The sequence below is a fragment of the Globicephala melas genome, chromosome 1, assembly GCF_963455315.2.
Source record: "Globicephala melas chromosome 1, mGloMel1.2, whole genome shotgun sequence".
NCBI classification, from domain to species: domain Eukaryota; kingdom Metazoa; phylum Chordata; class Mammalia; order Artiodactyla; family Delphinidae; genus Globicephala; species Globicephala melas.
In genome coordinates, this window is record NC_083314.1 from 59,737,506 (window position 1) to 59,754,672 (window position 17,167).

Below are 17,167 nucleotides of genomic sequence, written 5' to 3' on the forward strand. Positions count from 1 at the left end.
GCTGCAAGGCCTGAGTCAGGAGCTGCTGTTGGAGTTATTGATTTTAAGGGCATTTCTGCCTCTAGAAGCCAGAAGTTGCTGCTGCTACCGCCTCCACTGCTGCCACCATCACTGACTCTCATTCCCAAGAATCTGGTGACTCAGGCACTGAGTTTGGCTACCACAGCTGCCTCCAAACACTCATCTTCTACCTTGTCTGACTGTGGCACCATCAGCAGAAAGATGGCCTCTGCTCAGTTCTGCCCTCCAGACCTCACTGGTGGAACATAATTTGCATCAAGAACACTAGGCAAAAGGGTGTCTGGAGAATGTAGTTTTTCCAACTAGAAGGCAGACGAATGAAGGGTTGAGAGAGCCACTCTGCAGAATCTACCACAGCTGATTTACGTTGCTTACTCTGAACCATTTGTAAAGAACATAAACTTCTTGAGAAGAGGGAGAAGAATTTCTGAGCCAGAATATTGAAAGGGAATAATATGTGTTTTCATGCTTGAAGTAGGGAAGAGCTTGGTGGCTTTGAAAAATTGGAAGAGGTTGTTGTGACTAGACCATTTCAGGTGAGGGTGGAGAGGTAAGCAGAGATGAGATCATGCAAGATTGTATAGCTTAGGTTAAAATTTTTGGATTTTCTCTTAAGAAGGAAAGCATCAGAGGGTGTAAGGTAGGAAAATGGTATAACTCAACTTATGTTTTATAAAGGCTACCCTGACTATTTTGTGGAGAATGTATTTATCAAAAGCAGTGGAATCTAGGAGACTAGATAAACCAGGAAGGAACCAATAGTCTATGTACGAGAATATGGTGGCAGAGTGAAGATAGAAAGTAGACTGATAGGGCTTCCCTGGTGGCGCAGTGGTTGAGAGTCCGCCTGCCGATGCAGGGGACACAGGTTCGTACCCCGGTCTGGGAAGATCCCACATGCCGCGGAGCGGCTGGGCCCGTGAGCCATGGCTGCTGAGCCTGCACGTCTGGAGCCTGTGCTCCACAATGGGAGAGGCCACAATAGTGAGAGGCCTGCGTACCGCAAAAATAAAATAAAATAAAAAATAATAATAATAAAAAAAAGTAAAGTAGACTGATATGGGCCATACGTCACCATTTGTAATGACAGGATATGGCAAGGAATTGGGTGTTAGAGATGCCAGGAATGGGTCCCAGCTATTTCATTATTTTGTTCCTTTAGAGGGGTTTCTGAGTATTGAGCTATACATTTCTTTAGGAGAGTAGAGAAAGATTGAGCGGCAGTTATTTTATCAGGGTGTGGTAGACTGTGCAGGACACTGTTTTTGTAGGGGGAGACTGAACGCCTCTCAAGTTTCTCAGTAGTTATGTGTCTATACAGGCATACCTTGTTTTATCGTGCTTCACTTTATTGCGCTTCACTAACATTGTGGGGGGTTTTTTTTGTTTGTTTGTTTTAACGAACCGAAGGTTTGTGGCAACTCTGCCACAGGCAAGTCTAACAGCACCATTTTTCCAATAGCATTTGCTCACTTCTTGTCTCTCTGTTACATTTTGGCAATTCTCTCAATATTTCATGTGTTTCATTACTGTTACATTTGTTACAGTGATCTGTAACCAGTGATCTTTGATGTTACTATTACAGCTTGCTGAAGGCTCAGATGGTGGCTAGCATTTTTGGCAATAGATTATTTTTTAATTAAGGTATGTTCATTGTTTTAGACATAATGCTATTGCACACTTACTAGACTACAGTATATTGCAAACATAACTTTTATATCCACTGGGAAATCAAAAAATTCATGTGACTCGCTTTATTGTGATACTCATTCTATTGTGGTGGTCTTGAATCAAACCCACAATATCTCCCGGTAATGCCTGTACTTCAAAGGTTAAAAATCTCCTATGATGCAGTGTTTGGGAAAAACAGAAAAGCACTAGGAAAATGTTTACCAAAAAGGAATTTCATTTTCCTCTATACTAATGTTTATGTTCTCAGACTTTACTTACATAAGCAAGTCCTTGTGGTTTTTACCAAAATACGAAGTAATTCACATGAAGAGCAAGCAAAAAGATTTGCCCAACAATTTGAAGAGTAGAACCAGGGGATCATCATTTTACATTTAAAAATAATACCTCTGTCAAATGAGAGTTTATTTCAGCCAGAGCCTATTATTGACTGCAGGAGCAAACAGCTCGTTAAGAGGCAGTGATTACTATGGCATGCGGTCTGCTGAAACCTAGTGGAAAAGATAGGATTGAATTGTCTAAATGTTTCACCTGAAATTACATTTGATCATGACCCTCTTCAGGTTCTATACATTTACATTACAGCTAATTCCTACTTAATTAAAGGTGAGATGTGAAGCTTGTCAGAGTTCACAAGCCAGGTTTTAATGATTCCTCATATGAATAATTCATGTGGTCTCCAGAGCTAACAAGATAAGAGTATTTACTGTGAATTCTTCAGTAGCTCATTCAATGAGACTAACACAGAAGTAGTTGAGTTCAATTTTGTAGTTCCTCTTTCTGAATCCTATGCGTAGGTCCTAGAAGGATCCTTAGACTTACAGAAAGTAGACGTTGGATCTCTTCTCTCGTTTCCTTTCCTACTTGCAATTCCTTCCAGTGTTTCATTATCTTCTTTTAGTTGTGAATTAGCTTGATATTGCTCTTCTCCCAGGAATATAAAACTGTAACTGCATTAGTTAATACAAAGTTGCATGTAACTGGGAAAAATGGTTGGAGGATAAGCTTTGGTAAAATATTTTTGGAGTACCAGAGGAGTCAAGAAGAGGACTAAGCATGTATTTTTTAATATTATAGGACTCTGCCAAGGGGTACCAGTAACGGCTAGAAACATGGATGTTCACTGTTTTAATTATAGTGGTTGCTTCATTGGCCTTTGATATTAAATTCTGTTACCCTTGTTGCCTATAAAATGAAGGCAATGATTGTAACATGATTTTTTGTTTTGTTTCACAGCTCCTTTAGGATTGCTAAGACTGGAGCCATGCTACTTCCTCTGTTAAGATTTATCCACTTATCTATATCACTGCTAACATGGTTATCCTATAGATTAGGCAAGACTTCTTTTCCTTTTACTTAGAATTTTCCCAGAATTAGGCTAATGACCAGGTGTGATTCTGTACCATGTGTCACTCATTATATAAATATATTCTAAGGTTGATCACAAAGTTGTCTTTCTTCAAATTTCCATAATCAGTAAATTTTACAAATCTCTTCCAAATTTAATTCATTTCTTAAATGGAAGGTCATTTTCATTCTTGCATATCTCTCCTGTATCATGGAGAACTGAAACAGAATAGCTTTCCAGGGAAGCAGTTTGTTTTCTTTGTCCAGTCATATTTTATCGGTCTGATAGACCTATTATTCAGTAAACAACAATATTCTTTATAATGCACATGGTAATAGAATAGCTATATAAACTTTCTCTTCTTCGTTTTCAGTATCCTGCTAATTACCATTCTACTTAGTGCATTTTTTTCCTCCGTGTCTTAGATTTAGAGGTCATTCTCTAAGCCAGATTTCTTCCTCCCCCTACAGGATTACCCGAGCGGAATTTTTAGTACTTAAAATGAGCTGTTCAATAACCAAGCATTTGACTTGACGGAACTGAGAAGGCAAGGTGGTAGTGGGGGATGGGTATGCCAGGAATTCGGTAGAGTTTGAAAGTCTTCTGACCTTTTAAGTACAAATAAATATTTCTCTTTAAAGAGTCTTATTTTCTCAGCATAACCCCTCACTTATTAATATTGTGGTAACTTAAAAAGTATCATATTAAATTTAAATTGCATTTTTGGTACTTTTGTCGCTTTTATTTACCCGGTACTCCTCTCTGCTTCATTATGGGAGTGGGACTGTGCATAGTAGGATGACTTTCACCGTACAATGCAAGGAGCCAGAGCAGCATGGACCTATTGGGAATAATTAGGGAAAATCTGCCAGGAAAGGAAGGGGGGAGATGATCCATGGAGGATTTTTCCAGGCTTTAAACATTTCAGTATTTTTTACTTATATAGACATATTTGATATTTTACAATTGTCAAAACCAAAATAAATGTATTACCTTTTTAAAGAAGATGATCCAAAATGAAAGCCTAAATTTTAACAACAGATGTAAGAAAATACTTGTTGTTCTATTCTTTATCATTATCATTTACCTAAACAAAATACATTATACACGTAAAACTACTTCGTATTTTCTGAGGTTTGTTTATAGATTAGTATTATCAAATCTAAATGTCTTATTACTTGATTATTTAAACTTTTACCTTTATTCTAAAACTATCATTAATATTCTTGAAAAATGTTGTATATTTATTAAAAGATACATGACTATTTGGTTGGATCATCTTTGACTATATCAAAATATACCGTTCTTTATCTCTTTAAGAACTCTCATCTTAGTTTCCTTTTAATTCTAAGGCTACATTAATAAAACTCATAGCCATTATCTATTGATTGTTTACCATATGACAGACACTTCTCTAAATACTTTTACTTACTATAATTCTCACAAAAACATCATAGTTAAGTCTAGCTAAGTCCTATTTTTATCCCTGTTTTGCAAATGAAAACCTTACAACAGGCAGAAAGGTTAAGCAACGTGGCATGACCACACAACTAGTAAGTGACAGAGGCCAAATTCAAATCCACATTGCCTTCCTTCACAGCCCTTATTCTTCATTCTGCTCCATCCTGGCTCCTTAAATAGAAGTTTGCCATTTTATGTCAGTCAAAAAATATTTAGCAAACATTTATTGTGTGCTCATAGTAAGGCATAGAATATTAAGGAATTTTTGTATTGTGTTAAAGGGTTGAGAGTCTAATGGAAACTTACTGAAATAGGCACACAGAAAAACTATATGAATTGCAAGTCAGGGGTTACAATAGGAGCATAAATTCCTATAGGAGCAGTGGGAAATGAAGGATTACTCTGGAAGGAATTCAATTTTTAGACACAAAATGATAGCAGCTAATATGAATTGAAGGTAACTTACTGAGTTTGGGGAAATGGAAATGTCAGTAAGATGAGTTTTCATCAGTGTGGCAGATAACCGTGTGTGCCCATCATTCCCTGCCTTTCCAATCCTTAGAAATTATGGGAGATATATTTTATTTTATCTTGTTTTATTTTAAAGAGTAAATCTCCAGCCACTCTGGAAAACAAGAAAGAGTGCCTACCATTAGCAGAACATTAACTTTGAAAGGCAAAAAGCAGGTAGGATTGGACTGTTAAAGAGAAGCATATTCTAAACCATGCAGGAGAGGATTGCTCAGAAGGGGCAGGGGGTCTGGCCGCACATCAGCCACAGTGGATGCAATGCTAAGGAGGGACCTGGAGCCGTCAGCAGGGTGATGAGTGAGGAGACTGCATAAAGAGCAGCAGAATAAATCAGCCCTTTCCCCTTTGCTTGCTTATGCTGAGTAGAGGACAGCTGATGCTGTTAACTACAGCCCAAGGCCGTGAACGTGGGGCTTTAGCTAGAGGCAATGTGGTGGGTAGGTAGCTAGTGACACCCAGGAAAAAATGGGACGCCCACTTCCTTAAGAAAAACAACCAGCATACCCTGCCTGTCAGTATGTCCCTGACCTCTATGACAGGTAAACAGAAAATTCCAAACAAAGATAAAGAGCCAGGAATTACCAACCATTTGAAGGTAACCCATACCATAAAGAAGACACCAAACACAACAAAGGGAATCAGTACCTAAGGAAAGCAAGTTGATAGAGCTAACAAAAGTCTTTAAAATAATACAGTCAGTAGCCCCAGAAAGAGAATACTGGATCCATAAAAATAATTATAGATATGAAAAACTTAAAATATAATTTTTGAAATATTAAAAATATTCAGTAAATGAGTAGAATTGTGCAGTGGACCTAAAAACAAAAGTTTAAAAACAAATTAGTGAGGTGACAGATCAAATGGAGGAATTCTCCCAGAATATAACACAAAAAGACAATTAGATGGAAAGTATAAAAGAAAAGAGAGAGGGAATAAAGAACCAGAAGTTTCAATATCTATTACATAGAAACAGCGAAAGGAAAGAAGAAATAAAATGGAGGAGAGAAAACAATAAAAGAAATAACAGACTGAAGGTGTGTATCTTCAAATAGGATTGGACTGTTGAGTACAGAGAGGAATGACCAGTAAATGACCAATGCCTAGATAGAGAGATAATACAAAACCTTGCAGAAAAAATTAGTTACCTAAAAAGAATGGTAATCAGATTGCAATAGTCTGCAATGCCATATTTGTCATATATGCTATATATACTGAATGTATCACATATGCATGTGCATGTGTGCATGTCTGTGTGTGTATGTTTGTATGTATGTAATTAGTAGATGCTGTGGAGGGCCACTCAGACTCCCCTCTGCCCTTCACGACTGCAGTGCCCATTTCCCAGCTCTGGAAGTGTTGGCTGCTGACTGTAATACAATAAGTCCCTCTCCAGACATTTCTCTCTGCCAAAGAAAGTCATCTGCCCAAGGACATGCCCCCTTCCCTGGAATGGCATATGTCCAGTGACTTGTCAATTTAGAGAGAGAAAGGTCTGACCCCTTTGCTTCAACTGAGGACAACTCTGGAGTTCCAGAGCTTCTTGTAGGATGATCTGGGGCAACTGTTGTAACTGCATTGAACTTCAACTTCTCTCTCTGCCTAATCCTGTTTTCCTCACTTCCCCACAATAAACTTCCCTGAAGCCACTCCCCAACGAACTTCCTGCATGCAAATCTCCACCTCAGAGTTGGTTTCCCGGAGAAATGCAACCTGTGACAATATTCTTTTCCACTACCCATGAGACATTCACTATAATTGACTATGTATTAGGATGCAAAGAAAATCTCAACAAATTCCTTCAAAAGAAGAACAAAGAGACTGCCTTCTCTGACCACAGTACAACACCCACCCACCGCCTACACACACACATGAACATCTTTTGAGTTCAAGTGCTGTGCGTGTAGCAGACACCTACAAGAAAATATTTTAATGAACATGGTGATTTCCAAATAAAAGTGGATAGAGAATAAGTTCTTATGAAGCAGTTTAATCAAAGTGAGTCACTTTAAAGTTTTCCCCCTAATCTGAAACAATAAGGAAAGGAAAATAAGTACTCACCTTTCATTCACCTTTAATAATTTTACAAAGTACATCTTTTTTCACAGAATGGCAGCTTACCACCACGTAAGTAGAGTAGGTGTTTTTAATATTGGGTACTTCATTCCCAGGAAAATTATGGAGAACAGAATGAAAGTAATGAATATGAAATAAAATATAAGGTCATCCTTATTTCTTTGTTTATCAAAATGTTTTTCTTAAACTTGATACACTTATAACTGACATTTGATAGAAACCTTGGAAGTAAGACTTAATAAATAAACCCATGCCTTTAAAATTGCTTAAGTGACAGAATCACGGGTGTGAACGCTGCTCAGCATCCTTGCACCATACGCTACACCTGTCATAATTTTTGGTGATTTCCATATTCATACGGGTAATCCATTCCATACGTTACCTTTCCATCTGTTGTCCTCCTTTCTTGTAACCTTCTTGCCCTCCACCTGACCTCAGCCATGGTTATATCTTAAAACTGGTCATTGTAAATATCTATAACCCCCTCTCTGTGCACCTCCAGTAATTCCAATTTCAGGTATCCTATCTCTTGACTTTCCAGCTCACTTCTTATAACACACCGATTTCCATAATCGTCCCATCCCACTAGGAGCTCTAATCCATTGACCTACCTTTTCATTGTCTCTAACCCCCCCTCCACCCCCCAGGGCCTCACTTACTTTCATCCTCAATTAAAATTTCTTTTGTCTATCATTATCACTGTTTCCTTACATACAGTTTCAGCCCCCTTACCCCTCTCTTACTTTGTTGTTTTCTCTTGGTAAAACCCCAACCCTCAGGGCTTCCCTGGTGGCGCAGTGGTTGAGAGTCCGCCTGCCGATGCAGGGGACACGGGTTCATGCCCCGAGCCTGTGCTCCGCAACAGGAGAGGCCACAGCAGTGAGAGACCCGAGTACCGCAAAAAAAAAAAAAAAGAACCCCAACCTTCATTAAATTCAGCCTTCTACCTAACCTTTGCCTGCACCCATGACTGGAGAACACTCAGGCGTCCTGAACGATCTCCCTTAACCTTCATGATCATTAACCTCAAGAGGGCCCTCAGTGCTGCCGAGCAGTCACATTCATTTTTCTAGTCCATTCACTCTTCTCCTCTCTTAAAATGTCTTGTACCTCCTTTTCTGTCCTCACATCCCCAAAACCTCTTCCCCATCCTTCCTCTCAGCTGGTGACAATCTTGCTGACTTTTTCACTGGAAAATAGAATGAGTCAAAAAAATAAAGTCTAGAGGGAACTTTAGAGACGTTCTATATCTTGTTGAAGATGGTGGTTGCTGAGTATATACATTTGACTGAATTCATGGGGCAGTGCAGTTAAAACCTATGCATACTATCGTATGTAAGTCACATCTCAGTAAAAACGAAAAATAGAGAAAGAACTTCCATAAGTTCCAGCCACTGCATAAACCCACATAGCTATAACTGGGCCCATGTACTGTCTTGATGCTCAGGGTGAATGTTCCACACTCTTAGATATAAGGCCAACTCCTCTACTTTGTCACTTGCTTCCATCACTCCAGCAATTCTCTCTTCTCCTTTCTGTTTCATCAGTTTTTCCCTTTGTTCGATGATTCCTATCAGCCTGGAAAGGTATTATTATTTCTCCCACTTTAAAACAGCATCCCCTCCCCCTCAAAAAAAGAAAACCCTCTCTTTTTTTTAAATATCTTTATTGGAATATAATTGCTTTACAATGTTGTTAGTTTCTGTTGTACAACAAAGTGAATCAGCTATATGTATACATATGTCCCCATATCTCCTCCCTCTTGAGCCTCCCTCCCACCCTCCCTATCCCACCCCTGCAGGCGGTCACAAAGCACCGAGCTGATCTCCCTGTGCTATGTGGCTGCTTCCCACTAGCTATCTGTTTTACATTTGGTAGTGTATATATGTCCATGCTACTGTCTCACTTTGTCCCAGCTTCCCTGTCCTCCCCTGTGTCCTCAAGTCCATGCTCTACATCTGCGTCTTTCTTCCTGCCCTGCCACTAGGTTCATCAGTATCATTTTTTTATATTCCATATATGTGCATTAGCATACGGTATTTGTTTTTCTCTTTCTGACTTCACTCTGTATGACAGACTCTAGGTCCATCCACCTCACTACAAATAACTCAGTTTCGTTCCATTTTATGGCCGAGTAATATTCCATTGTATATATGTGCCACATCTTCTTTATCCATTCATCTGTCGATGGACACTTAGGTTGCTTCCATGTCCTGGCTATTGTAAATAGAGCTGTAGTGAACATTGTGGTACGTGACTCTTTTTGAATTATGGTTTTCTCAGGGTATATGCCCGGTAGTGGAATTCCTGGGTCATATGGTAGTTCTATTTTTAGTTTTTTAAGGAACTTCCATACTGTTCTCCATAGTGGCCGTATCAATTTACATTCCCACCAACAGTGCAGGAGGGTTCCCTTTCTCCACACCCTCTCCAACATTTAATGAAAAACCCTCTCTTGATTCTACTTCCCTCTCCAGTTACTGCTCCATTTTTCTCCTCCCCTTTGCAGTAAAATTCCTCAACGTAGTTGCCTGTATTCACTTGTGCCCGTTCTTCCTCTCTCATTCTCTCTTGAAACCACAATAATAAGCCTTTAGCTTTTCTCCACTCCTCAGAAACTGCTCTCGTCAAGGATAGCAGTGACTCCACGTGGTCTAGTGGCCAGTTCTCCGTCTTTAACCCTGTGACTTTTTTTTTTTTTCTTTTTGGCTACATTGGGTCTTGCTGCGTGCAGGCTCTCTAGTTGCGGCGAGTGGGGGCTGTTCTTCTTCGTTGAGGTGTGTGGGCTTCTCATTGCTGTGGCTTCTCTTGTTGTGGAGCACGAGCTCTAGGCACGCAGGCTCAGTAGTTGTGGTTCACAGGCTCTAGAGTGCAAGGCTCAGTAGTTGTAGCACACGGGCTTAGGTGCTCTGTGGTATGAGGGATCTTCCCATACCAGGGATTGAACCTGTGTCCCCTGCATTGGAAGGCGGATTCCTAACCACTGTGCCACCAGGGAAGTCCTAACCCTATATGACTTAACATTTGACACTGTTGATAACTCTCTGTCCTTGACAGTTTTCTTCACTGTCTTCTAGGAAAGGATGCTGCTGCATTTCTTCTTACCAAGCTGGCCGTTCCTTCTCAGTCTTCTTTGTTCATCTCTCCTCATCTCCTTGACTTTTTAATGACATGGTGTCCCTGTGCTTCCTCTCCTTTGTTTATACTCACTGCCTTCATGATCTCATCTAACCTGTAACTTTACATACCATATATATGCTATTGACCCCCAAATTGTTATTTGCAGTGTGGAACACTCCTCTGAACTCTAGACTCAGCCAATCATGTATTTGACACCTTCACTTGGATGTCTAATGGAACCCAAACTTAATGCATTCAAAACTAAAATCTGGGGGACTTGCGTTACCAGGTGAAGACTTATTATAAAGTTATAATAATTAAGACAGCATAGATAAAAATAGACAAAAAGTCCAATGGAATCAAATAGTAAAGCAAGAAACAGACCCATACATCCAGGGAAACCTTTCATATAACAGAGCTATCAATCTCATTGGAGATTGCGGGGGAAAGAGAGAAATAACTCAAAAAATGGTGCTAGGGCAATTAAATATCCATATGGGAAAAATGAAGATGGACATCTTCCTCACATGATAGCCAAAGTCAGTTCTAGATGGATCAAGAACTTAGTGCGGAAGGCAAAACTTTGAAGATTTTAGAAGACAATAGAGATGAGTATCATTATGCACTTGGAGTAGGGAATAATTCCTTAAGAAACAAAAAGCACACATCGTAAATTGATAAATTTAATTTCATTAAATTTTAGTATTTCTGGTCATCAGAAAACATAAAGAAAACTCAAAGACAAGCTACATATTGGGAAAAGATATTTGCATCATATATAACTGACAAAAAATTAGAATTCAGAAGGTATTAAGAATAACAAAAGGAAAAAGAATAACCCAATAGAAAAATGGAAAAAGTCAAGAATAGGCATTTTACAGAAAAGGATATATATGAAAAGACACTCAATTTCTTTAGTTATCAAGGAAATTCGTACTAACACAATGAGATACCATTTCACACTTGCCTAATGGCAAAAGTAAAAAGTCAGCCACTATCAAATGCTGGCTTTGGTATGGATAGTGGGAATTCTTGTGCATTGATGGTTGAGGGCAAATTGTTACAGCCATTTAAGAAAATAGTCTGACAGTACTTAGCAAAACTGAATATGTATGTGCCCCCAAGATTACAGAAAAACTCTTGCACATGTGCACCATGTACAAGAATGCTTGTAGCAGAATTGTTTGTGATCGTGTGCGTGTGCGTGAGCGTGAGCGTGAGCGTGAGGAGAGAGAGGTGGGAGGACAGAGAGGTGGGGAGAGAGAGAGAAGAAATTAATTGAATGTCAATCATCAGGAAAATGGATAAAGTATGCTCTGTCATACATTGGAATATATATGGTAATAAAAACAAATGAATTACAGTTACACATATTTACATGGACAAATATGAAAAACTGCCTTGAAAACTAAGTAAAACAAGGGAATATTTAAGTAAAATTGATATTAAAGGTAACCTCTGAGTGGAGATAGGGATGAGATGGAATGAAGATGGAGCACACCGGGACCTTGAAAGTTATTGTAATATTATTTTAATTCAGCTTAATAGTGGGCACACAGGTATTTGTTTCATTATTATTTTTAAATATGTGTAGTAAATGCCTTTTTTGTATGTATATTTCAAAATCAAAATAGGATTTTAGAAAATTTTTAACTTAGAAAAACAGACTATTAAGTAGGTCATTGATACTCCCACATCTTCAATTTTTTTTTTTTTTTCTGTACGCGGGCCTCTCACTGTTGTGGCCTCACCCGTTGCGGAGCACAGACTCCAGACGCACAGGCTCAGCGGCCATGGCTCACGGGCCCAGCCGCTCCGCGGCATGTGGGATCTTCCCAGACCGGGGCACGAACCCATGTCCCCTGCATCGGCAGGCGGACTCTCAACCACTGTGCCACCAGGGAAGCCCACATCTTCAATTTTTTTTAACCTCTTGTTTCTTTTACCCAAAATTTTATGAGTTATTTGTAACCATTTTTTTCCCTTAAATGTAAGATAGCACTAAACTGATACAACTGTAACATTTTAAAGTCTTTTGCAATCAGTGCCATCAAACTAGTTCATTTTAAATTAAATTGTTAGGATCTCTGTTGTCTTTATAAAATACAAGTCTTTCACAATAATGAGCTGGGTTCATATTTATGTGAGTCCCATAATCTGTCGATAAAATGAGATATAATTATTATTGCCCTCGACATAGATTACAGTGGACTTTACATTGGGCCAGAGAAAAAGCTGTATGAGTGAACTGAGAATTTTCATTGCTCAGTTTTCATGCATTCATCCTGTTTCCAGGAAAAATCATTACCAACAATGTATACATGTACATGTAATGAATAATTAATGAACGTATTTCGTACAGCTGGTGTTTTTTTTTTAAATTGACACTACATGGCTGACTTTAATCTATATGTGAATGTGTATTTATTTAATAGGAAATTGCCCGGCATTTACGCCCTGGAACCCTCCGAGCAATCTTTGGTAAATCTAAGATCCAGAATGCTGTCCACTGCACTGATCTACCAGAGGATGGCCTATTAGAGGTAAGATGAAGAAGGGTAAGCATCCTATTTATATTTCAAACTCATAAATAATCTCAGCAGGTCTAGTGTGTAAGGAACCTTTTAATACTCTTGGATTACAATGTTCTTTGGCCATTGGATAACTTCAGACTGCAACTTTAAAAGACCAAATTGTAGGATGCTGTAGTAATGGGGTAGTCTTCAAAGAACTAAGGTATTTTTCTGATTGGCATATAGTATGGTTTAAAAAGTAAAAAGCTATAGCATTGATTAAATAATGTGAAATTTATTTAAAAATCAGGTAAAAACACCATTACCTTAGGTTTCTAGTCATGATTTGTCAATGAAATTGTGCAATGTGATAGCATTAAAAGTAATAGCTACCGTTTTAACTTAGAAAAACAAAGACTGTTTTGACTTTTTATATACCAGGTTCTATAATAATTATGATAAATGCTTTGTATAAATTATGTTTTTAATCTCCACAGCAACTCTGATAGGTTGGCATTATCATGTCTGTTTTATCAGAAAAATGAAATTGAGACTCAGAGAGGTTACGTAACATCCTCAAATCAAACAGTTAATAAAGGACGAGGCCATATTTTGATTTCTCGTCTGTGTAATCAACATGACATAAGAAACAATGAAAAGAATTATAAGAAGATATAAGTGAAAAATTAGTGTGGTTTGGGATTAAGAAAGTCACTTCACAGCCAAGGGAAGGAGGCCTTAAAGAAAAGATTAGTATTTTTAACTTCTTATAGTTTAACTTCTTATAGTTTTGTGTCAGGAGGAGCTAAATGAAATTAAAAGACAACTGATAAATTTAAGTGATTAAAGCATGAATGACAAAAATGATTGATATCCTTAATACATACTTATTTTAGTGAGTAATATGTTTTATATCAAATCTATCAGTCGTTTTTTTGTGTGTGTGTGTATCTTTAAAGCCTTTCCCAATATTTCGTTTCATTATCTTGCACTGAAATATTCATAACTAGCCTGGAAAGCCTGGAATTAATTTGCTGAATGGTGTGAGGTATGGGTCTAGTCAGCTGTCACAACATTGCTTATTAAATCCTTTTATTCTTTCATTGTTATTTCTCATTTATTGAATACTTATATACACCTGTGCCTGTTTCGAACTTTCAGTTTTATTCTATTGGTCTGTGCCAGCAAAATACTATTTTTATTATTGCACTTTATACTTTTAAAAAGTTTTCTTGGTTATTCTCTTAAATTTATTCCTCCAAATGAACTTTACATGAGTTTACCAAGTTCTTTAACGTAGCGGTCCCCAGCCTTTTTGGCACCAGGGACCAGTTTAGTGGAAGACAATTTTCCAATGGACTGTGGGGGGAGGGGGAGGATGATTCAGGCTGTAGGCCGAGTGATGGGGGGCAATGGTTCATGTGGTAATGAGAGCTATGAGTAGTGATGGGGAGTGGCAGATGAAGCTTTGCAGGCTTGACCGCTGCTCACCTCCTGCTGTGCGGTCCGGTTCCTAACAGGCCTCGGACAGGTACCGGTCCGTGGGCCAGGGGTTGGGGACCCCTGCTTTAACCCACCCCCACAAGATGCCAATGGAACCTTGACTGACATTACAGTATGTTTATAAATTAATGTGAGTGTGACATAAGTATAATAATAGTTCTCCAGCTGTGTATGTGGTATTGCCTCTTCTTTTATGCCTCTTTTTTTATATGGGTCTTAGACATATAGCCTATTAAATTTATTTCTATGAGTTTTTGTTTTAGTTGCTATAAAGAGTGACTGCTACCTCCATTAAGATTTTCTGTCATAATCCAAGATGTTAATCTGCTAAAATCTTATCCAAACTGCACCATAGTATGAAATGTAGACATGCATACTTCTGAAACATAAAACTGTAACAAATTTTATTTTTATTACACAAAGGATTAAATATTTACTTTATACTTTAATTTATTTTATAAATATTCCCTTTACCTTCTGATAACTTAGGACCTATAGGTGAGGCTTGAATTCAGACTGTTGTTCAGGGAAATTGAAAAATTATTAACCGTGAATTTTATGCCCATTAAAAAATGTTACTGAAGGTATGCTTGTGATTTTGCTCATACAATTTGAAATAGATATTACTGCCTGCAGTTTACAGAGCCATTTTCTAAATGATTAAAATCTTTCTAAACAAACTACACAGGAGATTTAATTGCAAATTAATGCCTGTGTGGTTCAGAGCATTAATCAAAAATGGAAGTTAGAGCTCCAACAGCCTCCTTTCACCTTGCTGATGATTCATACTTGTGCCCTGGAATAAGTCACTTTCCATGCCTCCCTTCTCTTATCAATAAAATGGAATTAAGAGTGCTGATACTATCAAGGGATGTTCTGTTAGTTAGGGATTAACTATTTGCAGATTATCACTTAGCTTTAAATGGTAAAATTTTATTAAAACAAAACAAAACACTATGAGGCCCAAAGAGTTATCTGCTCATAGGTTTTTAAAGTGAAATTTAAAGTGACACAAAGACAAGCTCTCTGATCAGGGAAGCACTTTGTACTTAGATCTACTATTCATTAAAGGAACATCCTTTAGATGTAGAGTGACCATGAAATGTATCGCCCAATCTAGAATTAATCAGCCAGGATGTTAGGCCAAAAGGTATAAACAAGAACTGTCATCAGCACACTGGTGTCATGGGTTCCCTAATTATATGGCAAGAAGGGAAAAAAGGGAGCAACCTACTTCTCCTTTTTCTCATGTGATGTTTACTGACCTAGGTTTTTTGTGTCATATGTGTAGAGCTCAGAAAGTATGGTTTCCATTTATATTTTGTCACCATCCATGATTTTATTTACTTACTCTTAACAGCAAACAGTTACAGAGTGTGTTTTACTTGCTAACACTGTGATAGGATTTCAAGATCAAGCAAGATATTTCCTCTGTCCTCAATGAGCTCACAAAGTTTTAGAGGTCAGGGATCTTAGCATGAATATTGAAATCTGATTTCATTACATGCTGCTGTTGTGACACAGCCACTTTTGTGGTTATAGGGAAAAATGACAGCATCTGTATAGTATGAGACATTCTAAGATGTTATTTTGCTGGTAACATGCACTGAGACTCTATTGGTAGTAATTTAAATTTGTGCTTTAGAGAAAGCATTAGTGGAAAAAATGTTTAGCTTAACTTGTAATAAAGAAATACTCGTTTTCCACTAATGGAAAAGAATTTTTAAAGTATCAGTGCCCACTTCTGGTAAGGTTACCGTAAAATAGATACCCTCGTATTGCTGGTGACAGCTATGTGGCAGCAGGTATTGAAAGCCATGGGGTTTTTCCATACACGTTGTCCCAGAATTCTACTTCTTAGAATCTCACCAAAGGAGTAGGAGTAGAAGCAGGACTACTAAATGGAAAGTTTTCTGCACAGATGTTCACTTAAGAAATATTTGTGGTAATTAAAATTGGAGATAGGGTGCATGTCTAAAGATATATCTGATGTTCTTTCCTCTGATTAGGCTTCCATGACACCTGTAGTCTGCATCGGAGGCTCATCTGTGTGTTTTCATAGCGCTTTGCTTTCCTCTAATACAGTAGTGTAGTCAAGAGTCAACATAGATCTGTACTCCAGGGTGACTTATTTCATTGTGCCTAGGATTCCTCATTCTGTAAAAGGAAGATGATAGCGGTGCCTGACCTTTCAGGTGGCATAGTGTCTAGCACACAGTAATTGCTGAACAAATGATAACAATTATATTATTATTATTATTATTACAGCACATTTTGTTGGCTTGTAGATATTTCCCCGTGAGACTTAGTGCTCATAGGGAAGAGATTCTGTCTTGCCTGGCCTATAAAAACTTCAATAAGTCATTTTTGAAGGAAAAGACAGAAGAGTTTGGTTAAATAAATTGTAGTTCATGTACTCAGTACCAAAGTATGTAACCTTTTTTCTTTAAGGTTGATAAATGAAGACTCTGTAGCAGTGGTTTCTAGCCTTCGTTGCATGTTAGAATCACCTGAACAGTTTTTAAAATACTGATGTCCAGACCCACCTTTAAAGATCCTAATTTTTTTAAAAAAGTAATTTCAAGCTTAGTATACAAAACTTTTTAAAAATAAATGTCTGGGATTAAGTTGCCAACATAATGTCCCATTTTTCTGAGTACTTTAGTGTGTATTTTTAACATACAGGGACATTTTCCAACCTAACCACATCACAAGCATCTAAATTAGGAAATTAATGTTGATACATTACCACTATCGAATCTTCAAACTCCATTCAAGTTTTGCCAGTCAATAACCAATGGATCTTCAGTAGCAAAAGGGTTCAGGTCAGAATCATGCATTGCGTTTAGTTTTGCCCTTACTTTCTTACAATCTAGAGCAGTTCCTCAGATTTTCCTTGACTTTTGTG

General features: G+C 38.0%; 1 protein-coding gene across 4 annotated transcripts in view; it reads left to right on the plus strand.

Annotated features, from left to right (window-relative positions):
* NME7 (NME/NM23 family member 7) overlaps positions 1 to 17,167 on the plus strand; it is a 260,189-nt gene that overhangs the window by 193,822 nt on the left and 49,200 nt on the right. For all 4 annotated transcript variants that reach the window (XM_060296672.1, XM_070043985.1, XM_070043988.1 and 1 more), the window contains one exon: positions 12,679 to 12,786. In XM_060296672.1, coding sequence (XP_060152655.1) covers positions 12,679 to 12,786 — 108 coding nt within the window. The remainder of the gene's footprint in view (positions 1 to 12,678; positions 12,787 to 17,167) is intronic.